General features: G+C 43.8%; 2 protein-coding genes across 5 annotated transcripts in view; one reads left to right on the forward strand and one right to left on the reverse strand.

The window, feature by feature from the left end:
• Positions 1-2,721: 2,721 nt before the first annotated feature.
• On the reverse strand, positions 2,722-5,956 carry LOC306807067 (uncharacterized protein; the record flags this gene model as incomplete). The annotated part of the gene is made up of 3 exons (XM_079316324.1): positions 2,722-2,995; positions 3,691-3,963; positions 5,891-5,956. 3 exons carry the CDS (start codon positions 5,954-5,956, stop codon positions 2,804-2,806), a joined length of 531 nt encoding a protein of 176 aa, XP_079172450.1. The 3' UTR covers positions 2,722-2,803.
• Positions 3,209-12,643, forward strand: part of GARRE1 (granule associated Rac and RHOG effector 1) — a 60,372-nt gene continuing 50,937 nt past the window's right edge. For 2 of the 4 annotated variants that reach the window (XR_013775643.1, XM_079316471.1), the window contains exon 1: positions 3,209-3,324. The gene's annotated coding sequence lies outside the window, so the exon portion shown is untranslated. Of the gene's footprint in view, positions 3,325-4,057; positions 4,077-10,124; positions 10,145-12,643 lie in introns of those variants that run through there. The other 2 variants (XM_079316470.1, XM_079316469.1) reach the window with 2 other exon arrangements.

The raw sequence follows: 12,643 nt of genomic DNA on the forward strand, positions 1-12,643 counted from the left end.
GTTTTCCAAAACCTTCCTGGGTTTCCCCACATTTCCTTTTCCTAAATGTATCTCCATCTGGTTAACAAAAACAACCTCCTGTTAATTAAGTTTTTCCTTTGAAACACTCTTTAGGGATTATATTACTAACGTTCATCCTCCTAATCTTATCCCACACCTTGCTGATAGACATATCCTTATTAACATCTGCACACGGCTATTGTGCCTCTGCTGCTTTTTTTAAAATGATTTCTTCCTCCTACATCCCATGACATTGAGTGGCAATCATAATATGTTTCAAAGCTGCTTTCCTCTTTTTTAAACAACATTGCTACATTTTTTTTGTTTAAATTGTGAACTGATTTCCTTCCCTTGCTGTTTAAAGGGAGGTCCTGGAAAGCACTTTTCACATATATGTAACATCAATGGGGCAAACATAAATATAACTGAATATGTCTATTCTATGTTAATCTACACAGGACTTTACTGAATAGTTAATCATACTACCATCTTTCAAAGTAGAATTCACAAAATTTAAAAAATAGACTACTCAGTATAAATTTTGCATTGTAAGACCTCGGAAAAATAATTTTAAGGTACAATGTCACAATAGATACCTACACCACCTTGAGAGTTTCCTCTTTATTCTGCATTGGTTATTATACACTCTGTTGAATTGCATGTTTTCATGCCCTGTTTATATCAGGAAGTGTGAACTTCCTATTTATTTCACAGTCTGTCTAAAATTCCTGCCATCTGGCAAGACATACTAACTTTAGGGCTACGATTCTTACAAGTCCTTTGTGCCTTTATGCTCTTAATCTATAAAATTAATCTGCAGTAAATTTCAAATGAGATGTCTGTTCATTAGAGATAGTTACGTGCTAAAAATTGTTATACAGCACTGTAAAAACAACCCCTATAACAACAGGTAAATAAATCTAGGCAGTCAAAATAAAAAATATGACTGTTGTGTGTAACTTCACTGGTAGTGTTCACAGAACTGATTTCTGCACGCTCCACTGAATACAATGAAATCAGAGGGGTAAGAAAACAGGAGCATATTTGGACACCTCCAGATAGTGTGAAAGAACACATTGGTGTGTTGAACTGTGAGATTGGGTCTGTAGAAGGGATTTCTGCCTGTGAACACAGTGCACTTCAGTCAGCACGGCTCGTGTAGCTTTGGGATCCCTTGGTCAAACTGCATTTTGGTAAAATGGGGTATGGTTCAAAGAGTTGTGTCAGCTCCTGCAGCAACACTCCCAGCTGTTCCCCAGGAACATGACAAGAGCACATGACACTCTTCAGCTGGCCAGGAACCACAGGGGACGTGGCTGGAGAGGAGAGGGGCCCTGGAGAGCAGGGCAGGCAGCAGGAGCTCAGCAGAGCCAGGCTTGCTGTGGCCAGGCCTGCAGGGGACTGCAGCAAACCCAGGTGAGAGTGCAGAGCTTGTCTGGGTAGCTCCTGGGTTTGTGTCCTCCTGCAGCACTGCTCAGGCTGACACAGCACAGCACCAACACTCTGGCTCCTCAAGAGCTGCTCCAGATGGACCACCCTGCTCCCCAAGCCAGGAAAGATAAGCATCCCCAAAAATATATGTCTGTTTGTGTGTGTTAATATCTCCCTCTTCATTCCTGAAAAAAATGAAAGCAAAATAAGATTAAAAAAACAAACAAACAAAAAAACCAAACAACCAAACAAACCAAGAGGCATTTTGTGGGTTTTTGTTCTTAGATTACTTTTAGGTTTTTCCTCAACATCTGTCCTGGAAGGAAGGAAAATTCATCCTAGTATTTTCTTTTTCCTTCCTCTTCAGCTTCTTTTGACTTCCTTTACACTCAGTTTTTCTACTTCGTAGCTATACCTTCTTCCAAACAAAACCTTGCAGGAAACATCATCAGTCTTTTTATCTCTTTTTCCCCCCCCCTTTTTTAATATCATTGTTTCAGCAACCATTTAGTTAAAAGCAGAAAAAAAAAAAAGTAAAAAATTACTACCTCCAGCCCTTTATTGTACTCCTCCAGTGTAAAGAATACTCAACACCTCTTTCTTTTTTTAAGGAGCCAACAATAAGACAGCCTTCTGTTACCTTGTGTCTTTCCAAATATTTCCCTGGTATCTCTTAATCTGAGGACTAAATTCACTAGGAAGAGACATGCTTAGTAGACATGCAAGAATCAGAAGAGTTCAGAGGGAAGGCACTGGTGAGGAGCCTGGTCTGCCAGCAACCATCTGTTCTGGAGAAGGAAACAAAGCCACAGATTGCTCCTAGGCAGCTCCCCGCAGACGCTGCTTCGGGACTATTTCTAGCTTGTGGCTACAAGGTGTCCAATAAATTGACAATTTCACTTCTTCCCACAGAGTTTTCTGATTAGCAGCACTGAAATTACTGTTATTTTCACTTAATGAGTATCATATCCAAGTGTGTGGGTTTGGGGTTTTTTTGGGGGGGGGGGAATTAGAGCCAGATGATTGGATGCTGAGCCCGGTGAGCAAAATTTTTGCTTTCATGTATTTGTTGAATATACACATTACCTTATTTTCTATATTTACTAGACATTTCTGTACATTATTAAATTCTTGTTCCATTTAGAACGTAAGATTGTAAATAAGTAATGTAAATAAAAAGCTATCACTTTTTATTAATGAAGACAGGATTAACAGGAGGCTCTTTCTGTGGAAATAGGATTTGAAAATGCATCATTTTGTACAGCAAATTTTTTTGTATAAAACCTGAGGAATAATATGAACCAAGTTTAAACTTGCACCTCAGACCAGGCCTATTTCTGAACAATTCCTAAAGCTGACAGCACCGTGACAATTATGTCAAAGGGATCAGTTTGAGATAATGTTTGCGCGTTCTACTTAATTCCCAAATAAATGCATTGAACACCAGTGTTGAACCCTGCAGTTTGTTCAGCAAGTGACTTTGGACAGAAAAGGAATACAGAACTTCGCAGGTGCCGCCGGCGATCTCCATCTCGAACAGCTCTCCTGAATCGGGACGCTGCATCTGACCGCAAAACAAAAGAGTGAGACCCTTCACAATTTGGAGCTCATACAAAATGTTCACTGATCGATTCATGCCCTTCTCCCTTTCCGCGCCGCCGGGCCGCCCCCGAGGCTGTTTGTCCCGCACTCGGGCCGCTCCGGGCGCTCCGTGCCCGCCGCTCCGTGCCGCCTCCCCGCCGCGCTGCCCGCCCGGCGCCGCCCGCCGCTCCGCCGCCCCTTCCCGCTGTCACTCGCGGCTCCGCCCGCCCCTCGCCGGCCCCTCCCCGGCCCCGGCGGAGCCGCCGCCGTTTCCGGAGCGCTCGGCGCGGGGCCCGGGGCTGTCGCGGGCAGGTGAGTGAGCGCCGCGCCGACCCCGCCGAGCCCGCGGCCCGGCCCGGCCCCGCAGCGCGGCCCGCGGGCCCGGCCGTGAGGGCACGGCGCTGGCAGCGCCCGCGGCGCCGGGAGACGCGGCGCGGAGGGCGGCAGCGCCGGGGCAGCCCCTGGGCCGCCCGGGAGGCGCCGGCGGGGGCCGGGGGGAAGCCCCGGCCGGGGGGAGGCGAGGCGGCGGTGCCTCGGAGGGGCCGGGCCGGGCCGGCCGTGGCGGCGGGGACAGCCCGGGGCGGTGTCGGGGCTGCGGCCGCCCCCCCGTGACCCGTGTGCGGGCAGCCCGGGCTGCGCGGCGGGGCCGGGAGTGCGCCTGCGGGAATTCCTGCGCACCTTCCTGCTCCGCCGTGACCCGGGGCGCCCGCACGGCCCGGCCCCGCCGGCCCCCGGCCCCGCCGCGCGGCCTCGCCCGGGCCGGAGCTCCGCGGGCAGCGGCGCCGCCCAAAGCCGGCCGGGCTCGGGGCTCCGCGGCCCCTCCGCGCCCCGGCCCGGCCTGCGGGCAGCGGCGTGCCCGGCCGCTGCAGGGGCTCCGCCGGATCCTTCACCTGGGGCGAGCTGCGAGTGCCGCTTGGTGTTGCCCAGCCTTGTGTTGTGTGCATATGGTAGCTGGCACCAAGGGGATAACGCATTTTGGGCTATAGCTTAAAACTTTACTGGTGTTCCCTTGCCTCTCCCTGCTTGAGGGGTTTTATTCGTTGAGTGGAGAGGAAGTGGTAGAGGTATGTGTTTGTCGGGTTGGCTTAGGAACTTGAAAGCAGTCAGAAGGTCTTATTTGTTTGTTTTATGTGAGACATAAACCCAGTTACGGGTATGAAGTGGCCGTTGTTGTTATCATTGCTGTTTTTATGGAGGCACAGCTGTCCGGGCGCTGTGAAGCGGCCGTACCTCGATGCTAATAAACTCGCTGTTGGGGGGGCTCAGCCGCTGGGGCTGGCACAGGGTGCGGCTTGGCTCCCAAAGCGGCACTGCCTCTGGGACTGCACTTTAAGGCTATTGTTGCTGGATGTTTCTGGTTCTTCGGCAAAGTGGTGCTCTTGAGGAGCTGTTTTTGTTTTCTGTGGGCACGGGCGGCCGAAGCTCCCCTTCCCTCACCTCTCGGAGGTATGTGGTATGTGTTGTGTGGCTCCTGGCCACATGAAGGTTTTGGTATGCAGCTCATGGGATCAGCAGTGTTGGCCCATTTTGGTGTGTGCACAGGTGCAGTTGGTGTGTCATGGGTACCAACAGGATTTTGCACTTGGCTTCAGTCTTCTACCAGACAATGTTTCTAGAGAAGATAAAGCTGGACCCTTCTGTAAAGAATAGCAAGTTTTCCAATTTCAAGACTTGCAGAAGGTTTTTCTTTCTTCCTGTATTTTCTGTTCTTTCCTTCCCAGCAGAACTTTCAAAGTATTTAATCTGTGGTTGTGATGAAGGTGTGTTTCAGGTCAAATGTATGTGTTCCTGGTACTTGGAGGAACCCAGCTGGAGGCAGCTCAGAGCCACTGCTTTTCCATGCATCTTGTGCTGCTTCCTCAGTCAGTGTAAGGCAGGAATGCTTCTGCTGGCCTTTCTCATTCTGCATCAGGAGTTACTCAGGGTGGTTAGGAAACCAGAAATAATGTGGATGGACAATATTTTTCAAGTTGAAAGTCCATTCTGAGACTGAAATTTGGCTAACAGATAATTAAAATGTAATAAGGTAAATATATGCTACTGATGTTTAAAAGTGAAGTCTAGGTTTCTTCTGCTTCTTAGGCATCAGCTTGGATTTGATCACTGGCATCTTATTTTTCTGAGGGTGTTCTGTCTCCAGTTTGAGATCTTTATTCTCCACTTCTTCCCACTATTTATTGTATTTCAACACCCCTTCTCCCCCAGCACACACGTGATGGCCGATTTTTCTTTGCAGCAAAACAATTGTATTTTTCTGTCCTACCTAAGCTTTTCTTTAAACCTGACACTGACAGTCATTTCAAGTGCTGCCACTTGCCTTGCTCAAAACAGGGTTGTGTCAAGAGAAATTGTGCTGCTGCTGCTTTTGTTTATGTAGTACTGTAATAGGAAAAGACTTGTTCTTGGGTACAATGAATGCTGGTACACCAGAAATCCTGCTAATGATAGTGATTAATGGGTGCTGCTCAAAATAGCTATCACTGCTGCTATGACTAATTGTGCTGTATGGAAAGAGCTCCTTTATTCACAGTGATCTCAAGGTGTTTTTAGAGAAGTGTCTGATGGGTGCACTGATAACTGCACAGGGAGATCCAGAGCTTGCTGCAGTATTTTCTTGTGGTGATTGTAGGTAGATAGAACTTTACTACTGGTGTAAGCCAGTGCAACACCCCACGTGTTGCAAACAGTGCCAGGGTATTGTTAGTAGCTACAGAAGGGGTTTATATCATGTATGAAAGATGACATTTCCAGCAGCATGGGTAACCTCACCACAGGGCATTGTGCTGGGGCTGGCACTGAGGACAACTGGCTCTGCTATGCCTGACAAAAATCTGTGTTGCAATTGCTCTGCTCCTAGGGCTTGGTGCTGCCTGGATACCCTCCCCAGCCTCTGGGCAGCAAGTGATGGTGACATGCTGCAGGCAATCCCCTGCTCCTGAGCCATTGTGTGGATTTTGTGTGTGCTGGAAACCTAATGGGGACTGTGGATCTAAGCCATAGGAGGTCCTGTGTCTTGATACCTGTAAAATCTGAAACTCTGGCTTGTAGGATGAAAAAATATTTTGAAAATTGAATGGAATATGTTAAAGATAGGTTCCAAACTCACTGAGAAGAAGCTTGGAGTTGTGTTTGTTTGTTGCACCTCTGGCTTTGTGTTTCTTCTCTTCTGCTGTTTATGTACCCCAAGACAATTTTACATCAGGAGCTGTTTAGACATTTGTCCTCCCGGCTGTCAAAGAAACCCTTAAGGTGTGTGTGGGGAATAGGACACATTCCATTCACAAATTCTGCTTTGCAGGTTAATTGCCAATTTGGTCTGATAGCATTCCAGTCTTTAGTGTTCTGTGGATAAACTGGTTTAGTCCAGTCCTTGAATTTTGTCAAAATGGTGATTAAAACAAGGAGGAAAAAAATGGATTTTTTTAAAATGAAACTTTTTTGGTGGTAATGAGGCATGTTTCACATTGAAGAGCTCTAATGTGATAAGACAAATTGTTTTAAGAGCTGTGGTCTTGGAATGTCAATCTTGCCTTACCCTGCTGTAATTAACGAACTAGTGTGTTGGTTACTTAAGATAAATTTTGGGGAATTGATCTGTGTGATTCTTTTAAGGTCACAAGCTTTGCATGAGGCATAACAACTTGCAGGGATTCAGGCTGGAGTGCTTTGGAGTAAAAGAAAAAGGAGTGAGTGTGTGTGAGAGAGAGCAGAATAGAAGGGTTAAAAATGCTGGTCAAGCTTTGAAGAATGGCTGAAAAGGGGAATACAAAGGACTCCAGGTACAGCTGGAGGAGTCCCAGGATGTCTGGGTGCATGGGTGGGTCTGAGGTGGGAGTAGCTGAGGCTTTCAGGCATCCTTGAGAGGCTGTGCAGCACGTCAGGCATTTTCCCAGCTGTGATACTGCATTCCATCGATGGCAAATTGGCTTCAGTCTGGTGATAACATACGGCAGCTTATCCAACTCGAGTTGGAAGTGTGATATTCTAGGACTTGGCTTTGAAGAACCATTTTCACTAATGAAATAAATATTCTTCCTTCTAAGGAAAGCCCTCATGGGAGAGCACGACAGCACTGGTAGATAGAATTTTTGCTGTATTAGCTAAAAAGCAAACAAAAAAACTTCAAAAAAATTTGGCTGTAGAGTAAGTGCCCATGTTTTACTGTTAGGGTCACATCAGACAAAATAATGTATTAGGAAACATCTTTACAATACCTCCCTAAATAGTCAACAGTTCCTGCTGATGTTTTTAGTAACATTGTCTCCCTGAAATACCTGATGAGTATTTTCTGGTTTAGGCTAACTAGATTTTCATTGTTCCTTCTTCATGGTCTTTTGTTGCTGGGCAGGTGAGTGAGTGCCTATCAGTTCCTAACAGTTTTCTGCTTTTTTAAGTGATTGGAGATTTGGGGTCAACAGGCCTGTGTGTTGGTTCATCAAGTCATATTGCAGTGGGGTACTTGTCAGGCATTAACATTTTCTAATAAGCATTTCTGTACAACAGCATTGCAAAAGACAGATCCTTTGGAAAATTTCAACAGGAAAATTCTTCCACCACCCTGTTGGTCACTCCTCATGTTGAGCTATTCTATTTTTATTCTTTCCTCACACTACCTATGTGCTGGTTAGAATGCTGTAAGGGAACATGTCAACTGGCTGTTTAATAACAGTATTTTAGGTGTGACTCTTGTTTAGTTGTGCACTCAAAGCTGACATTTAAATGGTACTGTCCAATTATAGAAAATTCCTCAGGCTCTGTGTCGTGTACTCTGCAATCTGGGAACAGAATAAATGTCCTCAGCCTAAACAGCTTCTGAATGTAAGAGAAAGTTTGTTTCCCTTGATTAAAATAATAATAACATTGAACTTTGTTTCTTTAATGCTTTATTTTAACATTTTCTTTTGGGAACTCTGAAGCAGTGTATAGAATGAGTTGTAGAGGAGAAGGTAGGAGAAGTGCAGAAGGAAGGGGCCATGGGGGACCTTTTTTCTCCACTGGCATCTGTAGTGTGATTCATTCATGTGAGGGTTGTCTACCAAAGAAATTTATTTCTAATCCTGTCAGTAACTGAGTCTTTTTAGTTTCCCAAGTAGATTACCTGACTGTCATAACTGGTATGTTTGTGAGTTTCTGGATGGTGTTGGGAATTCCTCTGGATTTACTGGGGTAAAATTAGATCCTTTGAATCATGTCCACATGATTTGTCTCATACCAGGATATTCAGGGCAATGTTCCTAGGTATTTTTTAATGAAAGTTGAACTTCCTGCTCTTCTGTACATATTACAGAAGTTGGCTGAGTACCTGGGAACACTTTGAGTCCAAGCACAAGAACTTCCCTGGGGAAAGATAAAGCACCTGAATGTCTGCAGCTCACATTCCAGGAAAATCTGGACATCTTTTAAGTTTTGCTTCCTAAGAGTCTAAGTAGAAGGTAATATTTTCAAAAGTTCCTTAAAAATATTTGAAGCTGGCAATCTCACCCTGAAGAACCAGTTACTCTTTTTACATGATCATGCAACAAAAATGCTGAAAAGCAGAAAGAGCTGTAGTGCCTAGGAAGGACACACAGAAACACTCCTCTTGTTGGGAGGCTCCTCTCATGTCTGCATCCTCACAGGTGCAGCAAAAGACTGGGGAATCACAGGGGAAGGGTCACAGTGGGGAAATGTAATTCTGTGCCAGACTCCAAAAGATTTGAGGAAAGTAACCTCTTTCTGCTGAGTATTTCAAAATGTTTCTCAGGATGCTATTTGCAAGTCTTGCACCTGATGGTATTGTATTATGTGGAAGGAGGAAGAATACAAGGAGGAAGAGTGTACCTAAAAATGCTGTTCTGTATGTTTTTTCCAGTTTTGTAGGTTCTTTTTCAGGGGAACTTTGGTGTAAGATAATTTTGTCATCTGCTCAGAATAAGCCATGTTTGTCCAGTGCAGGTAAAAATGAATGCAAGTATTCATTACTATGTTTTGTAAAAGATGGAAAGATCCTAGGGAGAGAAGATACTTGGTGGAAGGGGAGAGTAGCAATGCTGCTTCTGTTGAGTGGTCTGCAGTTCTTGGTCCAAGCAGGAGTTAAGGCATGGTGGTGTGGAATAGCTTTAATTAAAACTGTGCAAAGACATTGTTACAGAATTCTTCATCACTGCATGTGTCTGAGCTGCAGAATAAACTTTATTTAGCCTCTTACCAAAGACTTACTTAGGTATTTGTGGTTTTTCAGCTTGCAGATATTTAAATAATAAGGTAATTCAATTAAGTAATTTAAATAATAATAATATCAACACTTATTGCTCTATGAGATGAGCGTTTGCAATCAAAAACTTTAAGATGATGATGAAAAATAGGTCTTCTGCTAAATATACATGTATTCTTTAGGAAAAACTAAAGCCTTCAATTTACTAGATAAACAAAAGAGAATGAAGAGACTTGGTAATGATCAGAATTTTGTTTTACTGAGTTCAGTTGTGAGTGGTGCAGATGAAACCAAGTCTGCTGTTGTTGGCAGGAGAGCAGAGGTGTGAGTGGGTACTTGGATGTTTTTTATGTACAGAGAAGAAACTGGGCATGGTTTAGTGACACACAGTGCCAAATAAATTTTCCTTCCACCAGTGAAAAAAGATGCACATCTTCTGATAGAAACAAGGTTTAAGGCTTTGGTAGTGTTACTCTTGTTTTGGCTGTTTCTGAAGAGAAGTTGCTGAAGGTTATATACAGAAGAGCAGGGTAGGTCAACTAAAAGTTAAATTTCCTAAAATAATGCAAGTGTACATTAATTTCTAATTCCATGGCTTATTTTTGTTTCATGCTGATAAAAATTGCATGATGCCAGTTGTTAGAACCAAACCCTTAAAAACAGAGCCTGTTATAGCAACATTCTGCTTTTGGGAATATGCTTGGATCTGTATTAAAATGTTGGAAAAGTCCTTACTCAAAAGAGCCTTTCTGTCTGTTGTATTGCTTTCAGAAGGGGAATGAAAACTTTTTTTTTTTCTTGAGCAATCCTATTAGATCTCATAATAAACTTCTTTGTGTAAACACTGCAATAATTTCCAGGGCAGCAGATTATGATATTGAATTTAGCACTTTGACCTCATTCCACTCTCAAAGAGGAGCAAACCTTATAAAGTTTCAGGCAGGTGTTGCAAATTAACTTTGATAGTTAGCAAATTGTATATAAAATTTGGCCATGAATTTAACACAAGACCTTTTCATACCTTCTTAGCAAAGAGATTCTTCAGGTCCAGGTTCTCAACCCTAATTTAAATGTTGCCATTCACATAAATGACTATTTCAGTTTTAACACCAGCTGCTGGTTTGTGGGACAGTATATGATCTGGTTTGGCAGTCTCTGGTCAAGTGCACTTAGAGCTTTTTCCATGTGGAAAAGTGGTATATCTGACCTGTGCTGTTTTGAAGTAAATCTGCTGCTTGCTTTAGTGGTTAGAAAAGTTCCTTGACTGGTTAAGTGAATGCATTGCTCTGCAGATGTTTCTGGATATGAAATCTGTTGAAAACCACTAATGATACATTTTTTGTTTTTGTATAGGAATGTTACATTTTTGTGGTGATGAATTGGTTCAATAGATTAAATCTGTAGTTGACACACAAGATTTAGGGAAATGTTTTTTTGGGTAAAGTGCATTTACTTCCTTTGAAGATGCAGCAGGAAAAGAGCATGTTTGGTTTTTTTCCTTCCCAATCTTGATTTTTGGAATGGTTGGGTTGTAGGAGGTTTGGTTGGGATTGTCTGAGGCAGTCAGACAAATGACCATGGTCTGCTCTGTACTTGTGCTGCTGCTGAACATGGGTTGGAAGATGAGAGCTCTTCTGTGTGTGCCCTCCTTTTCCATATTGCAGTGACCATCAGGTCCTGTCAGGGGGCAGGAGCTGTCATTCATTTATTCAGGTGCCTGGAGTGCCAGGTGGTTGCTGTATATTTGGGCACATTTCTGAAGGGTGTTCTTTGGTCAGATGTGTTTGGTGAGCATGGTGTGGGAATTGCTCTGGTTCAGGGTAGCACAGGGCAGGGCCGAGGAGCTCCTGGCTTTAAAGGTACAATATATAAGTTTAATTTGTTCTTAAACAGCAGCACAGCTTGTTGATTGGTGGTTGTGACATTTTGCAGTGATTTTTAAACTAAGCTTCTCAAGTGAATTTCTGAGGATGCTTCTGTAGGTTGGTGTCCTGGTTTGGAGGACAGGTGTCTTCTAAGAAAAGCAGGAGCCTCTCTTTGAAATGGAGAATGTAAACCCCCTCCCTCCAAATTACTATAACTTTGAAATTAAGGGGCTCTCAGGCAAAGATATGGGAATTAGGAATAACAGTTCTTTGCTAGGAAAATTAAAATAGAAATACAGTATTACAAAGAACAATCCCAAACCCTGCCAGAGTCAGAATCCAAGCTGACACCCGTCAGTCAGTCAGGGTGCTGGCAGCAGTCCCATTCAATGGTGGCTGCATCCTCCTGCAGGGGCAGATGTGGTTCAGCTGGAGCAGTGCTCCTGGAGAAGGGTCCAGTTTTCCTCTGGAATCCAGTGGAAAGAAGGTGCTTTGCTGTTCCAAATCTCAGTTTTTATCTGGGTAGGAAAGGCTTGGCTCCTCCCCTGGCTGGAACATCTCCCAGTGGGATGATGTAATTTTATCAGTCATGCACTGGGACTCAATGGGCCAGCAGCAGATGATATCTTCCTGGAGGGAGGATGGGCTGTGGAAAAGATAAAGATGATTTCCCCAGCTGGTTTAAAGATGGCCCATTAGCAGATAATATGTGCCAGGAGATAAGGGTCACTGCCCCACCTGGTTCACAGATGGTGATAGAACAGACATTTCTGGTCACATCCTGCATTGCAACCTAAGGCAGTTGGCATATTACTGGTCTTCAGGTTCCTCTGTCCTTACCCTCTTATTCATGATTCCCTTGCACTTAGGAGGATTATTGATGGAAATGTCTGTCTAGACTGCCTTCTCTTGTGTTCCAGCATCTTTTGCTGTGTTTCACCTGAAAGGCCGTCATGACCCTTAACTTTCTGCAGTGTGAGAGATGAAGACTGCTGGTTTTATTTGACTGACAGCATTTGGCTTAATGTTGTAATTTTTTCTTTTTCCTGAGACATTCACATTTTTATGGGCTTTTTTTCAGCTTCGCATTGCAGTGCTTTTCTCTGTCTGATGTAAAATGTTGTTACTGGTATTTTAAGTCTCGTTCTGAAACAGGAGATAATTGCAAATTTCAGTCAGTTGCTTTCTGTTAAAAAGTTGTATCTGTATTTTGGTCTGAAACTGTTGTACAACAGATGAGGCAGCTTCTTTCCAAAAATTCTTGTGGTTTCAGGGAGGTAATATATTGTGTCTTCTTTGCATATGCTATTTGATATATTCTGATCTGGAGCATGAGTTCTTCTCTCTGCTGTGTTGATTGTATTTTGCTGCACATGAAATTAATGACAAGAGTAAGTATAGTTTATGAACTTTTCTACACTACATAATCGTGCTCCTTTTCCTTTTAACTTAAAGCTTTGTAAGTGATACAGTCTTCATAATCAGGAGTGTTCCTAGGAAGGTGTGCTGTGTTTTGATTCAGATGTTCAGTGTGTTGAAGAATAAATTATATGCAGGGCATCTTGCATGCTGT

Source organism: Erithacus rubecula (assembly GCF_903797595.1).
Source record: "Erithacus rubecula genome assembly, chromosome: 12".
Lineage (NCBI taxonomy): Eukaryota > Metazoa > Chordata > Aves > Passeriformes > Muscicapidae > Erithacus > Erithacus rubecula.